General features: G+C 49.9%; 1 protein-coding gene across 1 annotated transcript in view; it reads right to left on the reverse strand.

The window, feature by feature from the left end:
- BCORL1 (BCL6 corepressor like 1) overlaps positions 1-26,291 on the reverse strand; it is a 56,431-nt gene that overhangs the window by 17,840 nt on the left and 12,300 nt on the right. The window contains exons 2-8 of the mRNA XM_068962759.1: positions 21,863-21,992; positions 17,022-17,109; positions 13,478-16,753; positions 9,553-9,718; positions 8,209-8,289; positions 5,738-6,127; positions 1,499-1,722 (exon numbers count right to left, since the gene is read on the reverse strand). Of these exons, the coding sequence (XP_068818860.1) occupies positions 1,499-1,722; positions 5,738-6,127; positions 8,209-8,289; positions 9,553-9,718; positions 13,478-16,753; positions 17,022-17,109; positions 21,863-21,948 (4,311 nt within the window). The 5' untranslated portion in view covers positions 21,949-21,992. The remainder of the gene's footprint in view (positions 1-1,498; positions 1,723-5,737; positions 6,128-8,208; positions 8,290-9,552; positions 9,719-13,477; positions 16,754-17,021; positions 17,110-21,862; positions 21,993-26,291) is intronic.

A 26,291-nucleotide genomic window follows, 5' to 3' on the forward strand; every position in this document is an offset into this window, starting at 1 on the left:
CTCACCATAAATTGAGGACAAGAGGGCCCACCTCTGACAGCTGCTGTGGGAACTGAGTGATCATGTGAGCAGAGCACCTGGCCCAGAGCAGACGCCCCAATTCCTGCCTGGGCCCCTCCGGAGTCTCCAGGAGCCGGCCCTGCTACCTGGCCTTCCTGTGTCTCTGTCCCCTCATTCTTGCCTTGGTCTGAAGCTCAAGGGTTTACACCAAACTCAGAGACAGCACTTGACCATTATCAAAGCCTTTCACATCCATTGCCTCCTTTGTTCCCCTAAGCACCCTTGTGGGATGGAAAGGCCTGGAAGTATCATCTCCTTTTTTTTTAAAGATGAAGAAATAGGCTTGAGCACTTTGCGCTGAAATCAGATTCCAGAACAAGGATGGGGGACTTGAGCACTTGGGTCTCCTACCTTTTGCCAGTGCCACTCATGGACCCTGCTCTGGAGCTAGAAAGAGCCATTAGAGTCACAACCACCTAAACCAGCCCAATACGACCTTTTGATTTTTGGTTGTCAAGACAAACACACATTACAGGCATACATTTGAACCTGTGCCTCGCATCTCTCAAACATCCTTGCACCTCCAGGATGAGGATCGTGTGATTTTCTTTTTTTCAATTGTATGGTATGGAACTGAACACCAATGCTATGAACATGAGAACCCAAAGAGACATCAGTTTTAAACAGGGGTTCTAGTGCCCTTGCTTGGCTATGGATTGGTAGGCACTCATGAGAAGCACAGAAACTGAGGAGTGGGGTTGGGAAAGTACAGCATGACCAGTCCAAGTGGAATTCCTTCAGCCCCACCCTCAGGCAACCTTTGTCTGGAAATCAACATCCTTGCTTCTACAAATTGTTTTCTACCTTGATTGACTCAGAAAACTTCCTGATTGGTTTCCAGTGAGTTAAGCCCAGACAAAAGCTTCTTGATTGGATGTTAACAAGCTATTCAGGCTAACATTCTGCCATATTCTCTAACTCTTCCCTAACTCTAAGGAGATCCAAGGATTGTTGAGGCAAATTCATCCTGGGCCAAACACTACAGTGTGTAGATGCTTATTATTAGCTCTGACTTCAGTTCCATTCTTCAAATCTACAGCCCAACCCTTCTAGAATTAGTTTAAAACACTGTAATAAATATGAGTTAATTCAATCCCCCCATGCACTCACTCGGGCTTCCCTGGTGGCTCAGACATTAAAGGATCCGCCTGCAATGTGGGAGACCTGGGTTCAATCTCTGGGTCAGGAAGATCCTCTGGAGGAGGGCATGGCAACCCACTCCAGTATTCTTGTCTGGAGAATCCCATGGACAGAGGAGCCTGGTGGGCTATAGTCCATGGGGTCGCAAAGAGTTGGACATGACTAAGAGACTCACACTTTTACTTTTTCTGTTCCTGCACTTACTCACTCACTCAGAAGACTGTTCCTCAAGGAGCTTATGGGAAACATGCCACCCTAGCCCAGTCTCCAGCCCCAACTTCCCTGGCTGATAACATACCTTTGCATCTTCTGAGACCGTCACCATGTGCTTGGTCTTGCACTTTCGTTTTCCTGATGGCTTTTCTGAATTTTCAAGGCAGGCTGGCTCCTCAAGGTTATTTGGGAGGAAACCATTTGGTGAATCTGAGATCCCCTGGGCTTTGTTGGGCAAGAGAAGGTTCCTGTTCCGGAGGCGGTGCTCTGGGCTCTGGGAGGAAGTTTTCTGCTTACGGGCCTTTAAATCTGCAGGAAAGAATGGATGTCAGGGAAATGGCACACAGAAAAGCAACGCCTTCCTCTAAACTGAATCAGAGGACTTTGGGGATTAGAATCTCAGGACAAAGTTGTGTAACTATTCCCTACCAGTATCTCGTGCAGGGATGCCTATTCCACTAGATGCTTCTCGAACAGACACTGTGCTTCTACATCAATGTCCCTCCCCTCCAAGCAGAAGACAACTCCCAGCCTTGCTAGCAGGGGGCGGCCCATCTGGCTGTCCCAAAGATGAGGGTCTATTTAAAAGGAAATCAGAACTTTCCCAGCATTTCGCCCCTTTGTCTCTTTCTCCACTCCAATATGAAGCAAAGCTAGCAGCTCTCCTGAAGTGAAGCATGTAGTATACTAGGGGCGAGTAAATGGGAGAAGACATCCCTCACAGCCTTAGCCCTACCCACCTGTCTGCCCTGCTGGTCTCTCTCCAGGCACTCAAAGATCAAAGTGGCACAGAAACTCCCTGAAACCAGAAGCTGCCACGGGCCAACTTAACAGAGGGGCAGTCACAGAAACCTGCTGCCCTTCATAGCTGGAAATCAAGTCACTGGGACACACTGAGCAACATCTCTAATTCTAGTCATAGCTCGCTGAACAGAGCACATTCCAATTTCCAAAAGGCCTGCTGGGAACTCCATTACCATGAGCTTCATCCAACAGGGTCAGTCCTAAGCCCCATGGGGTTGGGCAGGACAGATTGAGTTGATCCTTATCTCTTAACATGACTGTTACATGGCATGGCCACTAGCTGTGTGGTTGCTGAGGGCAGGTCATAATCTCCCGGAGCCTAGTTTCCACGTCTGTAAAATGAGGAGGATAGAATCCACACCACCCTTTTATAAAGTGTAAGGCATCATTACTGTGTTATTTAACTGTAAGCTTTTAGGCAGGACCATGCCCATGTAGTCTTTATCTCCCTGCCAGGACTGGCCACCATGCCTAGTGAACAGTGAAAGATGACTATGTCTCTGAAGTAACTGCAGCCTCAGTTTCTCCAAGTTGTGAAATGAGGGGGTTGTACAAGATCCAAGAGTTCTCAACCTGCCTCCCTTGACCTTGGCTTCTCTTACGTGTGACATTGCCAAGGGCAGATCTAGATGGAGGAGCCATCATCACAGCATGAGGAATTCTCCACAGGTTACACACAGCTCTAAAAAGGCCAGCTGTCACAGCCCCCCATTCTCCTAACTCTCCGTAGTCCACCAGTGGGTCCCCACCTCTGCCTAAGAACTGCTGTGCTGCTGTTTACAATAGCCAGGACATGGAAACAACCTAGATGTCCATCAGCAGATGAATGAATAAGAAAGCTGTGGTATATATACACAGTGAAATATTACTCAGCTATTAAAAAGAATGCATTTGAATCAGTTCTAATGAGGTGGATGAAACTGGAGCCTACTATACAGAGCGAAGTAAGTCAGAAAGAAAAATACCAATACAGTATATTAACCCATATATATGGAATTTAGAAAGATGGTAATGATGACCCTATATGCGAGACAGCAAAAGAGACACAGATGTAAAGAACAGACTTTTGGACTCTTTGAGAGAAGGCAAGGGTGGGATGATTTGAGAGAATAGCATTGAAACATGTATATTATCATATGTGAAACAGATCACCAGTCCAGGTTTGATGCATGAGACAGGGTACTCAGGGCTGGTGCACTGAGATGACCCTGAGGGATGGGATGGGGAGGGAGGTGGGAGTGGGGTTCAGGATGGGGGACACATGTACACCCATGGCTGATTCATGACAATGTATGGCAAAACCCACTATAATATTGTAAAGTAATTACCCTCCAATTAAAATAAATTAAGAAAAAAGAACTGCTGTGCTGGATGGCTTCTAATGGCACTTCAAGCCAGCACATTATCAACCAGGCCTTTTAATGTAACCAGTTTGGGCTGAGGCAAAAGAGGAAGGAACAGAAGCAAGTCTTGTGAAGACCTCAGGAAACATGGGGAAGCCATATTACAGCATTCAATGCCGCAGGAAAAGCAGCAGCCCCTTCCCCATGTACTCGGCAGGGTAGGCTCTGGAGTTTATGTGACACTGGTGGAGCACCCTCATGGTAGCACCGAAGGGAACTGGGAGTGAAGGTAGCAGGTATGTGAGTGGTAATGGTTCTTCTTATCCCCTCTGCAAATCAAGGAGAGACCCAAGCACAGGATGAAAAGAAAGATCATGAGGCTCACACGGGAGTTGTCTCGTCTAGTCTGGTCTCTGCCTGACTCTCTGATGTCAACCTGAAAGAGGGTAGTAATAGGAGGAATTGGAGCTTCTGGAGAAGAGAGATGTTTGCCAGGCAATTCCTTCAAGAAGAGTTAGCATCAGATCTGGAGAAGATCATAGGCCAAAGCCAACAGACTCAACTCAAAACCTGTAGACACACACACAGAGGGAGAATGATCTGGTTTCCAAACACTGGAGGTGACCCCACAACCAGCAGGATGCCTTGCCGAGTGGCGCTCCCATGCTCCTGGAGGTAGTTATGTTGAAGCTGTCAAGAGTGCTGTGGTGATACAAAAGTAATGTGAAGTTGCTGAGTCATGTCCAACTCTTTGCGACCCCATGGATTGTAGCCTACCAGGCTTCTCTGTCCATGGATTTTCCAGGCAAGAGTACTGGAGTAGGTTGCCATTTCCTTCTCCAGGGGACCTTCCCAACCGAGGGATCGAACCTGGGTCTCCCACATTGTAGGCAGATGCTTTTACCGTCTGAGCCCCAGGGAAGTGGTGATATAAAAGCTCCTCTTTATCCTAACACAAGTGGCTGAGGCCAACTGCTTGACAACTCACTCCTGACCAATCCATCCTGGCTCTGGCAGAAAAATGGGAAAGTCATCCCCACTCTCACACGGATGACAAAAACTGGCTCAATTACTCTCTTAAGTGTGGGGATAGATATAATATACATCTCTACTTAAACAGGGCCAGAGATGAGGGTTAGCCTTCTTGGCATTATAGCAAACCCAGAATATACTACCTACGCCAACATGGTTGTTCAGTTTTCACTAATAATGAGATTGCAGATATTTACTAGCAGCTCAGGATGAATACATTATAGGAGACAATCAATTGTTGCTTCAAGGGCAGAGGTCAGAGAAAGAGAGTGAAAGACAGAAGTGTTTTAACTGAACCCAGAGATGTGCTTTTTGCTCATCTAGAAATCCACTACAGGAATGGGCCTGAAGAGCACTTAACAGAACAAACTGGTATCAGCCTTGGTGACAGTCTGTGCCTCCGTGATTGCATATCATAGCATCTGACGTGGCCAAAGAGAGCCTGGTGTTCTCCTTGGGCTCCCCACTTTCCCAGCTCAGGTCCAACAAAAATGAGGCCACCTTGGGTCATGTCAAAGCTTCACTCTGCCTCAATAACCTTTGTGGCTTTAATCAAGAAAGCCAAGTTGTGCCTGCCTCTATTTGAACTTCTTACATTGGGTTGAGGAAACCATTGTACTTCTTTTTAACTTTAGGGGCTGGAAGCATCCCAGGAAAGGCAGCCAATGCCCTCTTTCTTCTCAAACTTAGGATTCTAGGAGAGAAAACCCAACCTCCCATGAGACCTGACTCCCTCAAGCCAACCAGAGAACTGCCTGGTAACTAAGGACATCACTGTGGCCATGCCCACACGTTCAGATTTTATATATATATATACATACACACACACACACACACACACACACACACACACATATAAAACTGGAGGGCTTGGGCATACATGTCCTCAGCTCATCTGCAGGTCAGTGGGAACTCATTCAATCTCAACCCCAAGCCAAGACCTTGGGACTGCAGTTGAGTGACCCCCTCTGGCAGCTGGGGATCATAGCACCAGGTTACTCTGGGTGCAGAGGCCTTTGGCAGGTGGAGAGAAGGCAGGGGTGGGAGTACCCATGATGCCTGAGGGTCCCCAGAAGCTGGAGTCACTGTGGCTTGGGGACGGGTGACAGCAGCTGCCTGGGGCAGCAGCCCCCAGCCAGCCTTACCTGCTCTCCCTTTCCGCCGCTGCTCTTCCTCCTGCTCCGTCAGGTACTCCCCAGTCTGGTATTTTCGGCTCTTCTGCCGTCTCCGTTTCTTCCTCTTCACCAGGCCCTCCTCCTCATCTTCCTCCTCCTCCTCATTGGTGTCCCACATTTGCCGGGCAGCTTCTGTTCTCCAGGGCATCTCCCGGGCTCGCCATAGGTGCCTGCGGCCCTGGCTCAGCAGGGTCTTATCTTGGGCATGGTGGCTGCGATACTGGGTGTCCCGCTGGGTCTTTCTCACCTTTCGACGCTTGGCCGGGGTGGGAGTCACTTCCTCTTCCTCCTCTGTGGGGAAGACTTCCTGGGATCCCATGTCACTGTCTGCCATACCAGCAAAGGAGCTACAGATGCTTCCTGCGGGTGGGATGTACAGAGGACGGTCACGCATCCCTTCAAAGGACTAAGAGTATGGTGTCGAAGCAAGTGCCCTGGATCAGGAGCTAGCAGGTCTGGGTTCGAGTTCAGGCTCTGCCAGTTATTGGCTGTATGCTCTGGGAAAGTTCCTTCACTTCTGTCTCCTTGTCTATAAATTGAGAATACTGTTCTGAGCCTTACTGACTGACCTCACAGGACTGTTCTGAGGCTCAATTGAGATAATTCACTCCAAAGCGCTTTACACAGTCCAATAATTACACAACTGTTGAGTATCCAAACCACACACCCTTCCTCATCCGTGCTGCCCTGCCACTTTCATTCATTCCACAAACTCTTAGTGCTTACGAGGTGCCAAGAGTTGTGTGAGGGGCAGGAGAGGGCCACGGGGTTTAGTAGAGGGTGAGGGAGGGCAGACTGACATGGCACCCCACCCCGGCTCACTATGTGACCCCCAAACTTGCTGACAGATCCACCCTGCGCAAGTCGAGTTGTCTCCGAAGGCTCTCAGGAAAAGTGAAGCAAGGAGCCCCTTTCCTGTCACAGCCTGGCTTAGGCCCGCCCAAATGCTCCAGAGCCAGGCCCTCTTCCCTTACATTGACCCCACCTTCTATTGAGCGGCCACGAGTCCAGGGGTGGAGCTTTCTCCCCAGCTCAGCTCCACTCCCCACCCCGCTGCAGCTGCGCCTCACCGCTGGGCAGGCACTTCCTTTCCTCTCACCACCGCCCCAGGACGATGGGACCTTTCCTGCCCTCTTCTGCCACTGGCCAAGAGGCCATTTTCCTCCCCACTCCTACCCTCAACTCTGCTGACAACAAGCACAGTCCTAAGCTGGCCCAGCTCAGCGGTCCAGGAGATCTGACATCGTCCTTGGAAGTGGCTCTGAGACACCATCAGTTTTCTCTTAAGACCCAGCTATTAATTCGGCAATCCCCAAACCCAAGTGAGGTCAGCAGAAGAGAAATAGTTCGAAGGAATTTCCGGGTGGTCCAGTGGTTAGGACTCCAAGCTCTCACTGCTAAGGGCCTTGGTTCAACCCCTGGTTGGGGAACCACATGGAGCAGCCAAAAGAGAAGAAATGGTTCGAGGCAAACAGAGTGGCACTGGACCAAAGCTTCAAGTCCCTCAGTCAGACCACTTAAAGACAGCAAATGTCCAGCAAACTTTTCATTATACAGACCAGCCAGGGAACGCAGTGTTCTAGTCAATCTAATATTCTGGTTAATACAAATCACCATAGAGATCACCCAGGGATCACCAATTTCTAAAGAATCAAATACACTATGCTGTGTTTAACACTAAAATGGCAATGGCTGTAACGTAATGGCTCTTTGATGATTCAGAGGACACTTCAGGATTTGTCAAGGCCTCCAGGCTGTCATTACGAACCCCAATTACCACAGTGCTCTCCATGTGCTGAGGTGCTCGTTAACAGAATGTCAGATAACTGAGTTTACACTGTGCCCTGCTTCTCCATTCCATTCACTTTGCCTGGATATCTGGGTGAGCCGGGGCAACCATTTCTAGCGCTAAGTTATCAACTTGGAGGCTAGCAGACAAGAAGAGTGTCTGGCAAGAGCCATCCTTTCTTAGACACTGGGGGTTGACTAGTACAAATTCAGGGGACCAAGTGTGATTCTGCTGGCCCTGATGACTCAATAACTGTTTCCGATTTTGATGATGCTTGTCAAATGGGGCAAGAGGAGAGAGGCCCAAAGATTAAAATGTCTGTGCCAGTAACTGGCCCCAATAATCAAGAGATGCCAAAGCCTGGAGTAGAACCAGTTTTCCTGAGTGGCACAGGCTTTTCCTCTTTCCACCACTGGCTGCCAATAAGAGGTGTCAAATCCCTGTTCTGAAAAGCTAAGCAAATCGTCCTAAAATCATGGGCAATGACCAGCTCCTACCCTAGGCTCTCTTGTCTCTGCAGGGAGCTGGGCATCTTGGCACAATGAATGAAATTCCCACCTCTCCACTTAGGCCAATGGCAAAATGGCTCCACCAGATTTCTACCTCTCTGCGGAGAATTACCAAGATGGGCCTCAGCCTCAGACTCACTCACCAGACTGACTGCGCGTCCGGGTGCTGAGGACCACGGGGATGAAGTCACGGAAACTGCTCTTTGCTTTCTTCTCTAAGGAACCTGGAGTGGTGTGTGGTTTCAGGGCAGAAGGCAGAAATATCACAATCAGAGGCTCAGCACAGGAAAGCCCCCCACCCTTGCCCTGAAAGGCTCAGATGGGAAACTCAAGGGAGGGTTTGTGTTTTGTCTGCATTACATTTATTAGCTCCCCTATGCTGCTATCAGGGCTTCCCTGGTGGCTCAGTGGTAAAGAATCCATCTCCCAATAGAGGAGATGTGGGTTCGATCCCTGGGTTGGGAAGATCCCCTGGAGAAGGACACGGCAACCCACTCAGTATTCTTGCCTGAAGAATCCCATGGACAGAGAAGCCTGGTGGGCTATAGTCCATGGGGTCGCAAAGAGTTGGACACAACTGAGCACACACACATGCTGCCACCATTTAAGTATCTCTTTTAGAAAAGAAGCTTTTCCTGGTGGTTTTTGAAAACTGAGGGTTGGGTCATTTTGGCTGACACCAAAAAAGGCAGTGTATGGCATCAATGGGCTGGCACACCACAGAGTGGAAGGCCTGGCTGCCTGGACAGCTGTGAGGCTGCTGCACCACCACGAAATTCTAACTGAGCTGAATAGGTCCCAGAGAACCGATCTTGGGGGACTGCGCAAGGCAGGAAGATGGGAGCAGGACGCGGCGGATGGCAGAAAGCGGCTATATAAGAAGAGACTATAAAGGGGCAGGCCATCTCAGACAGGAAGGCTGTGAACACAGGCTACTATGGGCGGGACTACGCGGGTTTCTCTCTGCAGAGGGTGCCAAGGCACTACCACTGGCATAGCGCATGCATTACGTACACACCTCCCTGCCCCAAACATCCTGTATGTCCCTAAATAATAAGGGTTTAGGATTTCTCTAGCCATGCTATCTAGTTAATTTTTTAACCTTTATAATGGGAGTTTCCAAATATACCAAAGGTAGAGAAACAGTGTAAATAATCCCCCTTCGGCCTCAATCCTCATTAAAGCCATTTCTTCTCTGAGCCTAGACCCACCACAGGCTAATAGGCTGGCTACTCTGGGGTTGGACTGACTCTTATGTGTCTGAAAAGCACCACTTCAGAGTGTGCCTTACTCCAGCAACCAGGGTGAGCAGCCCTGCTCCTGTCTCTCTTCTCCTTCCACTTTCAGAGGTGTTAATGATCTCTCTCTCCTCGAGTGAGCAAGCCCCACTTTCCTGGTCAGTGTCAGAGGCCCTCCTCCCCGCCCCAATCTGCCATAGGGATCACCCTGCAGCCCAGAGAGAGGGCCAGGACACGCGCAGGGCCTACCTTCCTCATGGCCGTCGGCTCGTTTTCCTGGAGACTGGGACTCCGGCTTTGTTGGCTTCCGGTGCTTGTGCTTTACCCTGACTCCATTGTGCTCTTTTCCTGAATCTGGAGCCCCCCTGGGGCTTTTCTTGGTGGGTTCCTGGGGGTCACTAGGTGGCTTCCGGCACTGCAGAGAGGTAGACAGTATCAGGTCCAAGGTCAGCTTCCCATCTTAAGAATGTTCTCTTAATGTTGAGCCCTGTGCCCTGATTCTGAAACATGGACATGAGCTGCCCAGGCATGGGCTGGGGGAAGGGGCAGTCCTCTGCCTTCCACAGTGGGCTACAGAGGCTTTTTGGACCCAATCCAGTGCCCTAGCTAATCCCCATAGACATCCGTATCCCACCATTTTAAACAGGTCCACAGAGTCCGCATTCACAAGCCAAATAAACACCCAAAGTTATTTGAAAAGGTGCAAAGTCAGGCCCCATACTCTATCTGAACAGCAACAGAGAGACCGACAGAAAACAAAAATGCCTCTTCTGCAAGTTGGGTGACTACATTGTTCAAATAACTTCACTGTGAATAGTATCGACACCAACAACTGAAAATAATTCTCGCATGGGCCAATTCAAGAAAAATTATCTATTTTCATGTATAAATTAATACTAGAAAAAAGATTCCACTAAGGCAAGAAAAGTCTGCCACAGGAGCCATTCTAATCTCCCCGTACTTAGGAAAGACACTGAAAAGGCTCAGGCATTTTCAACAATGCCCCCTTACACTTTGTGGCCCTTTCACCTTTTCCAAACACTCTCTCTACCATTCGATCTGTTATTCTTAACAACCCTGCAAGGAAAAGCTAATAATCACCCTTAGTGAAGAGATGAGGAAACTGAGCCTCCAGGGTAAGAGGTTAAATCATTTGTCTAGGGCAACACAGCCCAAGGTGTCCACTTGCCTCAGGGGCCACCAGGAACCAGGCCAGCCTGCAAGTTAGCTGGTGTGTGCCTGTGGTGAGAAAATGGCCAAGCTGGGACCAAGACCCAGGGGTCCTAGCACCCAGGGCAGGTCTCTTCACCTCCGTTCTCATTCCTCTCCTCTTCTTCCTTCTGTGCTTGTGTCTCCACTGACTATGCTTGGCTCCACTCATACCTACTGCCTGGTGCCTGGGACAGTCACAATGGTCGTGGTTATGCACTGTCAGGATACTCTGAGCCTAGCAGTCACATATTCTCACAAGCTCTGAGATCTCTCCACGCCATCCAGCAAGAAATAGGGCAAGAGAGGGACTTTCAGTATTGCAGTGTCCAGGGAGTATGGAATAAGCAAACCATTTTAACAATGATGCGAGGAAGAAAGGCAGAGTGGTTTTCCCCTTAAGCAGAACTGCACACCACCTTCTAGAAGGTTATCATGACCCAGCTCCAGCTAAGGGGATGGCAGATATCCTACTGACGGAGCATCTTCAAGCAGGGGTTGGCAGGGGGACTCCACAAAGTCACCAATCCCCGTCAAAGTCCAGGGAATCCTGCTATCCCATCAACTCCTCCTGCTTCTTACCCAGTGGAGGGCTGAGTTGGGAATTCAAGTTCAGTTTCTCCCTTCACTTGCTGCAAGTTCCTACAAACCAAAGTGTTAGGAGAAAGAAAGACATGGGGAGGAAAGAAGACGGGCACCAGCTGCTTCAAGTGTGCCCTTCAGGTATAGTCAGAAAACAACTCCTTCAGGTCATGGGGAATAAAGTTCAATGCACATCAATTTGAACATGTCCTATTTATTTCTGTATATCATTTTTAGCTGGCTCTTTCAAGTACAGATCATTAACCTTTACTTCCTAAGATAAGACAAAAACAAGCAGAACAGAACATCTAGACGGGATTCCTGTCTGCATGTTCTGCAAGGGCACACTTCGACTTAGGCAAGAAGTTGGGATGGTGAGGAGACCATGTAAAATGAATGTTCTGGTCAACAGAGTGTTGAAGGGTTTTCTAAAGAACTTTCCAAATGATGAGGAGACCACCAGCACCAGACTGAAGGAGAATTTTCTGATGATTCAGAGGTCATTCAGGAGTCTCAAGGCCTTGGGGTAGGTGGTGTAGGAAACAGGAGACTATGTTGCTTCTTTTTAAAAAATAACTTTCTTTTCTTTTAGGTCACATTGGTTTATAACATTGTATAAGTTTCACACACTTAACATCATATTCCTACTTCCGTATATACTCCAGAGACTATTCTGATTCTTGGCCATACCCTGAAAGGGGCTGTTTTGAACTGACCCGATTTTAGTTTTGCTAATCAATGGTTTCTTCCTCAGGAAGATGGAACGTAAGAAAAGAAAGAGCCAAGATATTTGCTTTCCAGACAAATGGACATTTACTAAATCATTACAGGCAGTTGCCAAGGGCTGCTTCGAGGCTCCTGACCCTGTAACTTTATTCTCTGCTCTCTGCATCTGTCAGTGGGCCCTGTGAACTCTTCATTTTATATAGGAAGGGGCGGTGCCTGTCTGCCAGTGAGACATAAGCTCAGGAGGGCGGGGACCACATCTGTCCTATTTGTAATACTAACAATATCAATAGCAGCCACCAACACTTCCTGAGCACTTAACTATCTGCCAGGCACTGTTCTAAACATCTACACATATCACTTCATTTAATAATTTTTTAACACCAGCTTTGTTGACATAATTTATTGATATATATCATATATTTGTAATGTTTGTAATTCAACTGTTTTTAGTACAGTCACAAACATGTGTAAGGATCATCACTATCTAGTTCCAAAAGTTCTTTCCTCACCCCAAATGGAAACCCTGGACTCATTAAGCCATCTCCAGTTCCTCGTTCTCTCCAGCCTTAGGCAACCACTCATCTATGTCCTGTATCAATTTGCCCATTCTGGCCAGTATACATCACCATTGGGTGAGAAAAACCCACCCAAACTCTATCCCCAGGGTTCTCAACCTGGAGTCCATGGGTGGGCTTTGGGGCACGGGTTGGGTCTGTGAGCCCCTGGAAACTATCGGCAAAATTATGAGGTCATGTTTCTGAGGGCAGGGTCTGCAGCTCTCATTAGCTTCCCAAAGTGCTCTATGGTCCAACAACAACAACAACAAAAATACTAAGAACTTCTGCACAGACAAATTCATGGTGCTCTAGCTAGAAATCTATTCAACATCCAATTTGAAGACTTGTTGACATAACCTCAAATTGCTCCTTATCTTGAATAAGCCCTATCCTCAACTGCTTCTAGAATCTCCTTGATCACTAGTGGCTTGCAGATACTTTTTGGAGGAACACTGGATTCAGGTCAAGTCCTCTTAGCCCCGCTTTCTGCCTAGAACCCTGCCATTCTCCCTAACCTATTAAGATCCAGATGCTTTGGACATCAAATCTCCAATGGGCTGAAACCCAAAGCTGCCACCCCAAGCATTAGGGGGATAGGAAACTGGTGGATGAGCCCAGAAGCTGAATTGGCTCTGGCCCCACAAAACTCCAAGCTAATCCTAAGCAGGTTTACCCAGTGGTGCAGGGAGCAACCCTGTCAAGGGCCCCTTCCCTCCCTGGGTCCCAAATTCTCAAGGCTAGCAGTTATCTTAGAAAAGGAAGAGGAAGAATGACTATGCAGCAAAGGGCCTGTTATTAATTTCCCTCCCTGTATCGTATCATACTCTTCTGCTTTTCATCCTCATCTGGGACAATGGCTTCCTCAGCTGCAAGGATCATTTCCCACAGCCTACAAAATGCAAACTCTGCCCCCACCACACTAAAACATTCTATATGGAGAATGTGCCTTGGTTAAGGGTCATGATTCACTTTGCACAAGCTTTGCAATCACTTTGCTTCACAGACCTACTCAAGAACACTGCATGAGGTTGATGTCTGCAGGACAAAGCAGACCACTGGTGTCTTGGCCCTGCCCTCAAACTCAGCCCAGCACTCACCTTGGGTCCATGGGAACTTCGGACCAGGACCTTGGGTTGTGGCTGCTGTTCCTCACCATCCTTCTCTTTGCCACATTTCATTTTCTTGGGTGGTGGAGATTCGGACGCACCATCGCTCACCACAGAGTCTGGTTGCCACTTGTTCTTACAAGCAAAGACACCTATACTCTCCTGTTTCACTCGAGCCTGCCCGGACTTACTCCGCACTTCCGCTTGGCCCCTCGGGGTAGCTGCTGGGAGGCCATCGGTCCGGAAGCAGGTGGCTAAGTTGAAGACCACATCACCATCCACCTTCTCCATCTTCACCCGGCCCAGGTCCACCTGGCTTCCGAGCTGTGGAAGCTCTGTGCTAGAGGCCCTGGCACTGCTGGGAACCACGTCCAGGATGAGCTCCTTGGGGCGGCTGTCATGAGGTAGCAAAGGCAGCTCGGGCATCTTGTGCAGGTTCTGGGGGGTGGCCAGGACCAGCTCATGGGACATGTAGGTGGCCAGCACTTGGTTCTTAGGCTTTGTCTCTCCGGCCAGCTTCAGGCCACAAGCCCCCTGGGGGCCTTCCAGCTTAGGAGTGCTGTCGGGGCAGAGGTGGCTCTCCGGTTCCCCAGGCCCCTGAGTCACTCGCAGGTCCCCACTACTAGGCTGAACAGACAGCGCCAGGGTCCCTGTCTGAGGGCTGAGAGTCAGGAGGACAGGGTTCACTTGTTCCTCGTAAGGCTTGGCAGCAATGCGGCAGGTTTTGTTCTTTGTGCCCGTATCCTGCTCGGGAGCAAAGGGGCCCCCGGGCCGTGGTGGCTGCCCCTCAGGAAGCCCATGCATGGCCTCACTGGGGCCGAGGGATGGCACACCAGAAAACTCAGAAACGACGCTGGTGGGCCTGATTGGCACCCCCTGGCTGGGGGTCAGCTGCCCAGCACTGGAGATGCCGATGGAAAGCAGAGACGCCTGGTGGTACGGTGACCAGCCAACAGGCAGGACCTGGGTGCTGGTGGGTTTCCCGTTGACTGAACACCGTGGGTAAATGTTTGCTGGCCCTGTGGGCTTCCAGAGTGAAAGCTCCTTGCTTTGGCACCCTGGCAGCCCAGGGGCGATGCGGGCAGGGGTGTAACGTTTGACTGTGCTTGGCGGTCCCTCAGTCCCAGCCTGGCTGCTCTTCTTGCCACAGGGGGCACCAGTGCTCTTGGGCTCGCCCTGATCAATGATGGAGATGGGTTCCTGCTTGGGGAGATGGCGGGGGTCTCGGGTGAGGCCCAGGTTGGGGTCTTTGTTCAGCAGGAGGGAGGCGGGCACCGGATTGGCCACGCCCACATAGGTGCCCGGAATGGTGCTGATGAGTGCAGTGGAATTCTTCACCCAGGTACTCGGGTCCCCGTTCCTCACGATCTCAGGGAAGATGACAAAGGGTGAGGAAGTGGAGCCCAGGCATGAGGTGACACTGCTGCCAGCAGCTTGGGTCGTGCGCTGGGACCTAGACAGGACGGTGGAGAGCAGGGCCTTGCTGCTGGTGTGCACAGGGGTCAACACAGGCATGGGCGGCGTCTTGCGCTGGTTCGGCAATGGGAGCTTCTGTCGGTTGGACTTGGAGGAGAGGTCGAGGGGCATCTCGCTGCACTCAGGTGGAGAGGCCATCTCTCGCTCCAGCTGTGGAGGTGACTTGAGGGGAGAGAAGGTAACGGAAGTCCCTTCTGTTTGCTGCTCCACGCTGCCTGGCATCTTGGTGGGATGCGGTGGGGCTGAGCTCCCGCTGGGGGCTGGCAGCAGAGGCTGTGGTGGTGGAAGCACCTTGGCAGAAGCAGTAGACAGGGATGTGTCTGCCAAAGGCCCAGGGACCCCATCGGGCGCAGGCTGGGTGCTGGTGCTGCCCGATGGGGAGGCGCAGGGGAGCCTGTTCACCTCCAGAGACACCAGCTTGGACTCTGATGTTAGGGGTCGGGCCACAGAGAATGCATACGGGTAAGACCGCAGCTCTGGGGAGGCCAGCACCCCGGGAAGACACCTGTCCTGCAAGTAGGATGGCAGGACAGGGAGCGTAAGCGTGGAGGAGACTCCCAGGGTGGTTGGCAGTGTAGCCACGCTGAGTGGCTGCCCACAGCTTGGAGGCGGGATGTATACCAGCGGCTGGCTTGGGGTCAGCACTGTCCCCGGCTGAAAGGACAGGGGGACTTTTTGCATAGCTGGTGCCTGAGCTGCAGGGAAACACACTCGACTCAAACTGAAGGAGGCTGGGATGGGGGCCGAGGTGGGAATGGCAGCAGGTGTGGCAGGCGGCATGGGCGTGGGAGCTGGAGTGAAGATTGGGGCGGGGGTGGGTGCGGGCACTGGCGTGGGAGCAAAGGCAGGGATGAGGGTGGGGGTAGAAGGCGGGCCAGAGGACGGGGTCGGGGTGGGCATCGGCACCGCTGGAGGGGCAGGAGCTGCCGGAGGGGTGGATGCTGGCATGGGGGCCAGAACTGGAGTGGGGACAGGCGCAAGGACCAGGGTTGGAGCCGAAGGGGGCACAGGAGCTTGGATCAGAGCCAAGGGAGGAGCCGAAACTGGGACTGAGAGGGGGGTTGGGGCTGGAGCCGACATGGGGACGGGGCCCGATGGGGGGGCAGAAGCGGGCACAGGCACCAGGACTGAGGCTGAGACCGAAAGGGGGTTCGAGTCAGAAATAAGCGTGGGCACTGAGGGTGGTGCTGGGGCCAGAGCCGGGACTGGTGCTAAGGGAGGGGAAGGAGCTGGGACCGAAGCGGCAACCTGGACGGGAACAAGCCCGGAGTGGGGGACCGGGGCGGGGACCGAGAGGGGCACCTGGAATGGGTCTGGAACAGACGGGGGTACAGAGGCCGAGCTGGGCGCTGGCGGGCAGATGGGGGCTGGCAACGGACTGAAGTTAGTGGTCACCAGAGGCAGGGTGCCCTCCACAGGGACGCCAGTTCCCAGAGTTGCCAGAATGAAAGTATTCTTCTCCCCGACGCCATGCCTCGAGTCCAGACCCTTGGCTCCAGCTGGCGAGCAGTCCACCTGTTTGCTCATTTGGCTGCTAAGGGGAGTCCAGGAGCAGTCAGCAGTGTCATTGCCAGCCTCGGGGCCGTCAGGAGCAGAAAGCTTGAGCCCGTCTCCTGGGCTGCTCAGGGACACCAAGGGGCCCCCTGCCTCAGCCACACTCCCAGTATAGTCCATCTGGGGCTGGGTGTCGTCAGGCCTATCTTCTGACTTGGGCCCAAGTTTTTCTGTTGTACTGCCATCTGGGTCTGCCCCCCGGGCATTACTGCCACTTCCAACTGTCGTGAGCTCCACCTGCAATGACAAAGTAGAAAGCCTGTCTTAACTACCTCTCTGTAGGTCGTGCAAGGCTCCTGAGGCCTGGAAGGGGCGACTGCTGGTCCTCTTTGCAACTTGGCAGAAGCAAAGCGCAGGGGGCTGATTTCTGTCTCACATGCAGCAACTCCTGGGAAGCACCCTGGTCCTGCCTGGCCCTCTTCGGGGAGGGCAGGCTGGCCACCATGCTTGGGCGGTTCAGCTCCACCCTTCAGCAGGTGGCATGTGGCTCTGCATGGCCCCTTACCTTGGAAAAACTGCTGACACAAAACTCCTGAGATCCAAAGCGCTGGCAGTCACCTGTCGTGGACTCCTCATCAGAAAGAGGTGCTCTTCTAGCATGGGAGACACAACCAGAAAAAGGACATGAGGCCAAGCCTTCAGGCCACCACCACCTGCCCCAGAACACCCCCTGCCTGCCCGGGTTCACAGAAATCCTTCTTGTATCGCTTCCCTTGTTGGCTTGGGGGAGATCACGATAAACCTGGGGGGGGGGTGGTCCAGGCTGCAAACCAGAGCCTCCATGCCCAACTTTTCAAGTTCCTACAAAGGAAAAGTCCTGATCTGACCAGACTCCCCTCTCTGGGCTGTGTGTCCGGTTTTCCAGGGCTCTCACCAGCAGTGTGACCCCAGCACCTCCACCTTGTTCCTAGAGCTTATCCATCAAGGTGACCGTGCAGAAAGTACTGAGCAGTGCCAAGGAGGGAGAGATGTAACTCACAGGAAATCTCAAAAGGCACGCAAAGCGCTTTTCTCATAAATGCAGTCTTATTTTAAGTCTGTAAGGAAAGCTGGCTGCAGGCATCATAAGGGTAACCCTTTCCTAAAACAGATAACCACCTGCATTGTGTTTCATGTTCTAAATCCAACTCTCACCTGTCCACCTGATAGGCTTGCCTACAGCAGATGCACGTTTATTAGCACACATAATGACACTGATTCGAGGCAGGTCACTGGCGTGTCAAGGGGCATCTCAAGGGCATGACTTCTTTCCCTCTAGGATACCGGTGAACTCAGGCCAGCACACTCCTTCCTACCTTTCTGCTCTTGCTTGCGTCCCATTCCTCAACAGCTTCCCCCTCTCCCCTTGGCCTCCTAGCATCACTGCATTTTCTTTCATCCCAAAGGGAAGAAAGCCTTCAAGACAACAGACCCCCAAATTCAAGCTGGTATACTGCAGAGGGAAATGCTCAAGGCCAGAGCACTGGTTCCCAAAGGAGGAAAACCCCACTGTACTTCCACCTTCTAAAAAGTCGTCTCTAAAATTTGGGTAAGAATCTTAGAAAATGGGCTTTGTTGTTGTTCGGTTGCTCAGACATGTCTGACTCTGCAAACCCATGGACTGCAGCATGCCAGGCTTCCCTGTCCTTCACCATCTCCTGGAGTTTGCTCAAACTCATGCCCATTGAGTGAGTGATGCCATCCAACCATTTCATAGAAAATGGTATATCCTGGCCTCCTCCCTGAAAAAAGGTCAGCCCGGGAGGGTGACGTTGGAGAGAGGATAAAGCTCACGGGAAACTTGGTGTCTGAAGTACAAAATGTGCCTCTGTTGCCCCAGGGAAGACACTGGTGGGGCAGGGGTGGGTGGAGTGGGTGAGTGGAAGGCTGAGGTGCAACAACAGAGCTCTAGCACAAGGACTATGATACGGTTCCTAGGGTGCAAACACAGGAATGCTCTGTGCATCTCTGGGGAGCCAGACTGCCTTGGGGTTTGCCATCCTCCTATTTCAGAGCCTCTTCCTGAGCTCTGCCACAGCCAAGGAAGAAGCCAGCGCCTGCCTCACCAGCCACCCTAACCAAAGGGCAGTCAGGGTGTCCCCAACCCAAGCCCCACAAGAACTAACTCCTTCCCTTGTACTGGAACAGGGAACCACTGACACACCCCCAAACTGTACCTGGGGCAAGAGGAGCAAAAAAGGCAAGGGGGTCAACACAGGCTTCTCCCCATCTTTTCAGGGCTGCAGAAGGGACTGAGGGGAAAGGCTTGTTCCCTTTAAAAGGCAGCTAGGCTGGCAGAAGTGGGAGGGTTTCACTGCTGGCAATGGACTGCTGGTGACAAATAGCAAGGATCAAAAGGAGAGACAGGGCTGGAGACACAGTCGGGGGTCTCGAGGAAGGCAAGGAAGGGGGAGCCTGAGGGAAAGGGAAAACATGCTTGGACATCAACCCCTGAGAGCCCAGAAAAGCAAACCCAATCCCCAGCTTCAGGCCAGGGGTGAAGCAGGGTTCCAGGGCTGGTTCTGCGGGGCCAATGGTGGTAAGGGAAAAGGAGTGGCAGGGACCCCCGCTTGGACAACCCCTCATAAGGTATCACAGAGAGGACACAAAATTTCCATATCCCCCCTGCTGATGATACAGAGGGGAGCTAAGCTGCATACTCAGTCCTGCTTGCTCAGCTTTCACCCTATATAAAGTCACCCTGAAAGTAGAAACCCTGCCTTCAAAGATAGCCACCAGAGAAGTGTGGAGCCACTGGCCCAGAGACTCTCAAGGTGGCCACAGCAACAGCGATCCTGGCTACTCCAGCCATACCTACACCTGAGCCGGCTGCCAAGGCTCTGGGAAAATGTCCTGCAGCCACGTTTCAAGCCTTCTGAGGAGAGGAGTGTGTAAAGCCAAGCAAATGTTAAACTGCTCCATCGACAGAAGAATGTGGGACGGGGGAGGGGGTGCAGGGGAAGAGTCAGGTCAACCGAGCAAGATTAGGAGGGTGCAGGTGGCTGGGAGAAGAGAACAGGAGTCAAAGCAGGCTTCAATCAGGACTGAAAACTGATCCCACCGTTTCTTCCCAACAGAGATGACCCTAGGCTGTTATGCTCAAGGCTTTGTTGAACTTAAACCAGAACCAGTCATAACCTTTTAGGGCTGTCTGCCTAATTATTAAGGGCTAGCACCAGTGTCAAACCAGACCTTTTTCAGTTCCTGTTGGGCCTTAACTACATGGTACATATCTCGCTCCTTGGATCCCAGCTCCTGCAGACTTTACCTGACTCAAATCCCATCACACCCCAAGACTGCCTTTATTCCAGCCAAAGTTCCCCACAAACACATGGTGTGACAAACACCAGCCTTCACCTGAAACTCCTACTCATCCCTCAAGCCTTGGCTCAAATGTCACTGCCTCTGGGAAGCCTTCCCTTCTTCCCCCAGGAAGCTTTTGATTCTTGCCTTTAGACTCCCACTATACACGCCACTCGACGGCACTTACCACCAATGTCCCATGACAAACGGTTTGCTCTGACTGAGTTTAACAAATGTTTGGTGAATGAAGTCATGAATGGGTACAAGAAAGGAAGCAAGCAAGAAACAGAGGGATTTAGCTGGAGGCTGGTCTAGAGTTAGTCACCTAAGGCCAGCAGAAAGGCCCTGTCCCCTGTTTCTACAGTCCCCAACTATATCTGATGGAGCTGGGTGGGCTTCTCAAACCTAACTTTAAGAATTAACCGCAAGATGCAGCTTTACATTCCAAATAGCTAAGTTCTACAGGTGGTAAAGGGCTGATGAGGAAGATGGTTTTAAATAAGGTGAGATCACCTTTTGGAAATTAGCTGTAGCATGGCCTAGGCTGGAGCAGGAAGGCAACAATAATGGGTAGACGAGGTCAAAAGTGACAACACTTAAAAGGTCATCTTAACCATGTGGCATATTTGGTAACTGAACATCCCAAGAAAGGTCCATAAGAAGTGAAAATCAAGTTTGGTTCCAACTCATGGTCCTTTTTCAGTGGGGATTTAGAATGGACAGTAAACCCAAGTAACTTGTCCATTGATTTTTTGAAGGCTCTAGTTGAGATCTTTACATCAAAGTCTCATCTGCTTATAACTAGTTGCCAATGAATACTCATACAAATCAATACCACCACTCTGCCTTCCCCACATCATCTCTTAATTATTATCTAAGGACACACCTCATATGCAAAGGAAAATATCTTTCTTGCACAGATCCTAGAAGAATTTTGTCTTATTTTCCTTGAACTTGACTTTTATATTCTAAAATTAAATTCCTTTTAAGTCCATCTCTAACTCATCCCTCTGTGTACAGAGCATTAAACCATCAAACACTAATGGCTTCAAAAAAAATAAAAAGGTCTATTCTTCTAACCTGAACCTCAGACAAGTACACACTTCTCCAGTTAAGAGCAGAAGGAAGATAGCTATCCCTTTTCCTTTCAAAATTACCCACACCCCCTCCATGCACACACCCATGCACACACCTCCAAGATTTCCCCAAGGAAATGCCAGATCTTGAATCCAATGAAAAGTCATATTGTTCTGTGTTCTAGGTGATTGATTTGACATATTTGGATTTCAACAGTCAATATATTGAAACCAGCTAGCATGGGGGAGCCATACCTTCTCTAAAAATGGGAGAGGTATTGCAACCAACACACACAGCTCTTTGGCCAAGAGTTAGGAAAAGTCAAATGCAGAATCTGAAGGCCATTTTGAGTGCTCATCGTATGGGGCATGATCAGAAATGACACAGCTTGGTCAACTCAGTATTTTGGTGAACAGAAAACTGAAAATGCACACAGATCCAGCAGGCATCACCAACTTTCAGTTTCCTACGAAAACTACGTTAAGCAGTCTGATTGTCCTTTGATACTTTATAAGTATCTCACTGCAAATCATCACTAGCCTCGTGAGGCCAGAACGTGCTGATCGCCAGAATACCCACTAACCATTCCCAGTATAAAGCTGAATGATAAAACCACCTTTCCTCCAGGCTTAGATCAAGGACCAAAAATATCTTACATGTATCCTTGAGCACAGAACATGGATGCAGCAAATAAAAACTGCAATTGCCTGAGCATCCCTGTATTCCACAATCTGACAGTTCTTAATGAGTAGACAAATACTAGTTGGCAAAAGGTCATCTGTTGGCTTCCTCACTTTCATCTGAACAGGGACGGCATGGCAGAGCAGGCCACTCTTGCTGCCCAGCCCCAGCCCACCTCAGGAAAATCAGAAACAACCAACAGTCTCCTTCCCAGGGTTCTTCCTCTGGCCCTCTCATAGCTACCCTGCCGGGGAGCAGGGACAACTCACTGGAAGCTGGCCACAGCCACCTTCCCAGCCTCCTCACCTCTCCTCGTTGATGCCACACATGCGAATCCGGTCAGAACTGGTCCAGTTGTGCACGCCGCTGTAGAGCGGTGCTGTAGAGATCATGACAGCCACTCACCACCAGCTAGGACCTGCTGTGGCCACTCCCCCTGGGGAAAAAGAACTCCCAAAAATCAAAACTTGTAACACAGACGGTGCTTTAACCACCTTTTACGCGGAAACACTGAAACAAATAAAGGTAATTAGAGTGCCAAAACATTAAAGCCATCTCTCTCACAAGCCTGACTGCTGTGGAAAATTAAGGTCCAAATGGGGACGAGGGAGCACCAGCTTTCCAGGAATCCATAGGTTTCAGGATGGAGATGAGGATGCTGTTAATCACCTAGAGTGATTTTTAAATTATCTGAAAGACAGATATGCATGAGTATTCGAGGAAATTCAATCTATTTCAGACAAGTGAGATGACAGTATATTTTTCTACACACATTTAGCCTAACCAACTACAATTAGAGGGTCATTCCCATATACGAACAGTGCATTGAAAGACTACTGGGGAATCTTTTTCTCGTCAACTCTCTAATCCATGAGTACTGAAGTATTTGAGTGACATTGCCAATTTAAGCTCTCCAGAGGAAGCACATGCTTGCTTTATAAGCCCTTCCAAACTATTCTAATTTCAAGTTAGGAGTCATATAGATATAATGCATATACCTAAGCTGGTTTAAAGCGCCCTTCAAATCAGATAACATACTCCTTGTGCTCTGACCACAAACAAGCAGAAGGAAAACAATGCTCCATTAAGAACTGCACATGTCTGTCCTTGTCTCTCCTATCAGTCTGTCATCCCTATGACCTACCACCCCCCTTCCCCAGCCAGTGTTGGGCTCTCACTACTGACGCCCAATGCAAAGCCAATTCACCTTTCAGAGAAATTGAGGCATCAAGAGAAAGATGTTTATCCAATGAGCTTGTCTTGAGACCCTCAAATTCGAGTTAACTTATTAGCTAAAAGCCTTATTCATCAAAGCTCAACTGAACAAAACCCTATGGTGATCAGAATTTTATGCTGTTCTCCACTGTTTAAAGAAGTAAGTCATAGTAAAATACAGCTAACTCAGGGATTTGTTTCATTTATCCTTTATATGGGCTTCCCTAGTGGCTCAAATGGTAAAGAACCTGCCTGCAATGCAGGAGATCCAGGTTTGAACCCTGGGTCGGGAAGATAGTCCGGAGAAAGGAATGGCTATCCACTCCAGTATTCTTGCCTGGAGAATTCCATGGACAGAGGAGCCTGGTGGGCTACAGTCCATGGAATCGCAGAGTCAGACATGACTGAGCAACTAACACAGAAATAACACATCCTTTATACAACTTTTGGAGATTGTCCATATTCAACACAATATCATTTATTCAAAAAAATATTTTTCAAGCACCTACTATGTGCCACCACTGTCCAAGGTACCAAGGATTCAACAATTAACAAAAAAGACAAGAAATCCCCGTGTTCACGGAGTTTATATTCTAGTGGGATGAGATAGCCAATAAACATGTTAAATGACTATGTTACAGGATGTTAGAAGGTGATATAACAGGCTAAGCAGCAAGGCAATAGTGGGGGGGCAAGGAGCAGAATGGGCTATAATTTATAAGTGGGTGATCAGAGTAGGCCTTGCTGAGGAGACATTTAAACATCCTGAAGGAAGCAAAGATGCGAGCCATGTGAACATCTGGGGAAGTGCATTCCACAGAGGGAACCAGCTCGCACAGGTCCTTAAGGCAGGGGGTGCCTGCTAAGATCAGCAAAGAGCCCAGGGGCTGCAGGGCTGACGCAGAGGGAGTAGACAAGGGAAAGAGTCAGTGAGAGGAGAGCAGGGCCGCATCCTCTCCTTGGACTTCCCCCTCCTCCTGTCCCTGTCGCATAGGATAGCATAGGACACTGCTGCTTCGCCCCTTCCTTTGTACTTGCCCCTGGCCTGGCTTTACAGACCCTGCACCTGTGGGCTTCTCTCCTGCCACCCCAGAAACCTGGCCCTCATCTTACTAAGTCTCTCCTCACCTCTGCCATGTTCTCCCATCCCTTCCCCTTCCCTCCCTCTCTGTTCCTCCCACCTCCTCTCTCCCTTCCCCCTCCTCTCAATCCCACTCTCTCATTTCTCTCTATTCCTCCTCATCATTCCCCTTCCCCCGTTATTCTCCCGGCTGTCTCTCTCTTCCCCTCTCTTCTGCTTCTCCTCTTCTCTCTCCTTCAGTGCTCTCCCCTTCCCTCGCATCTCCTGCCCCAGTCCTTCCCCTCCTTTACTCACCTTCCTATTTCCCCTTTCCCCCTCCCCACTGCCTCTCCTCCCCTCTACTCTTAGTCCTCAGCCTCAGCCTTCAGTCTCCCTCTCTGTCCTCCTGTCTTCCCTGCCTCTCCAGCTCAAGTCTGCCTCTCACTGGCTCTCCCCAACCCCCCCTCGCCCTGTCTCCTTGTGTGTGTGTGTGCCCCATCCCTCCTTCTCTCTTAGCTCAAGACCTCCCAATTTCCACTCACCCCTTGGGCACTGATGACTCCCAAATCTGTATCTCTAGCCTGACCTCTCTCCTTAGACCCAGACCAGAATTTCCAGCTGCCAGCCACTTGCTGTTAATTAGATGTCCACCAAGCCCCTCAAACTCAGTGTGTCTCAAACCGGACTCATTATCTGTTACCAAGAACCTGCTCCCTACCCCCCATGCCCAGCATGTTTCCTATCTTAGTTAAGAGCACCACTATCCCTCAGCCTGGAAATCTCAGTGTTCAACTCCTCTCCCACACTACCCACATCCAATCAGGAGTCAAGCCTTAATAACACCATCTCGGTCCTCTCCTTCTAGCCCTCTCGCCCCTGGCCTGATGTGGTCCCTCATCATCCCTCACCCAGAATATTACAATAGCCTCTTAACTGGTCCCTCTGCCTCTAATCTCTTGATTCTACAATCAATTCATCTTCTAAAGCACCAGTTCGATCACATCGCCCCCTCTGTCTGCCAGAGCTTTCAACAGCTTTCCTCTGTCTTCAGAATCGAGCCTACATTTCTTAGCACAGCTTTCAGGGCCTTCCAGGACCTGGCCTTTAGCCTCCTGTCTGGCCACATCCTGCGCCCTCACCACTCGATTCCTGACCCTTCCCTGAACAGACCATCCAGTTCCAGGCAGGTTCCTCACCCTGAAATGGCCTCTCCTGTGTCCCCCCTTCCCCTCTGTCCCCCATCAAAGCCTAGCTTGAATGTCACCATGTCATCTCCCCAGCCCCCGTCCTTGGTCAGTTAACTACTCCCTGTCTGGTCCTCCCTAAACATTTCATTCCTATACCTACCACAGCACAGATTCTTGGTCCCTCTGCTGTGTGATTAATTGGGCATATGGCTCTGGTGTCCTTCCCCCACTCCCAGACAATCAGCTACTTAAGGTAAGAAATACCTCCTTTTCTGTCTCTGGTTCTTCTGCAATGTCTTATACATAGTAAGTACTTAGTAAATTTGTGTTATGTGGAAGTGAATCTTGGGTGAGAATTGAGGTGGTGACCCTGAGAAATTATAAAAGGCAAAAGAAACCCCCCAAAAAAGTACTCACCATGCTTACTATTTTTTAGAAACTGTACTTTAACAAAAAAAACTCTGCCTTATCTATAGCACACCCTTCCAAGCTGCCTGATTCTAGCCTGGTTCATTGTCTCTGAGCTCTTTTGCACCTCTGTAAATTGCAGGTAACTGATGGATATGCAAACTCTGTCTTGTCCCCACGAAGTTTGGATTGGCTTCCCTCCCCACTGTGGAAAAACCAGTTTTGCCTCCATCTGCAATTCAATTCCTTTACTCCATATAAATTTGTGCTTTTGGGACCTTTTTCTTTGAACCAACTATAAACATCTGTCTGGTTCCCTTGTTGATTAATGAGTAAAATAAAATCTTTAACATGTGCTCATTCTTAAATCTGTAAGAGACTCATGATTTTACCTTTCCATGAAAATTATCTTTAACATTTCTAAAACAGTTACATGGATTCACACATAACTTTAGAGAGATTTCAGCAAGGGGGTAAGACATCTCAGTTCACTAGGATCCCACTCCCTAAACATCCTGGTTAATCAAGTTTTGACTGTTTCTTAGAGTATCTTGGAATATCCTACTTTAAGGAATAACAGCTCAGTCTGTTGGCTGATCATCTTTTTTCATCTGTTCTCTCTGTGAGGCATTAGAAGACTCAGGCAATGGAACGGGCCATTCTTGTCATAGGACAAGTTTTTAACACGAATTTTAACACACGTTTTAGTGGCTACCTGAATTTTGTAGGCAGTGGATATGTCAGTCACCACGGCCTTTTCACCCTTAGGTTAATTTTTCTTCTGTTTAGAGGGGATTAGTAGTCTGTAGGACTTGGGACAGAAATCAAAGGAGAGAATCCTAGCATTTGAAAACAGAACAAGGTA

The sequence above is a fragment of the Capricornis sumatraensis genome, chromosome X (genome assembly GCF_032405125.1).
Source record: "Capricornis sumatraensis isolate serow.1 chromosome X, serow.2, whole genome shotgun sequence".
In the NCBI taxonomy this organism is placed as follows: Eukaryota; Metazoa; Chordata; class Mammalia; order Artiodactyla; family Bovidae; genus Capricornis; species Capricornis sumatraensis.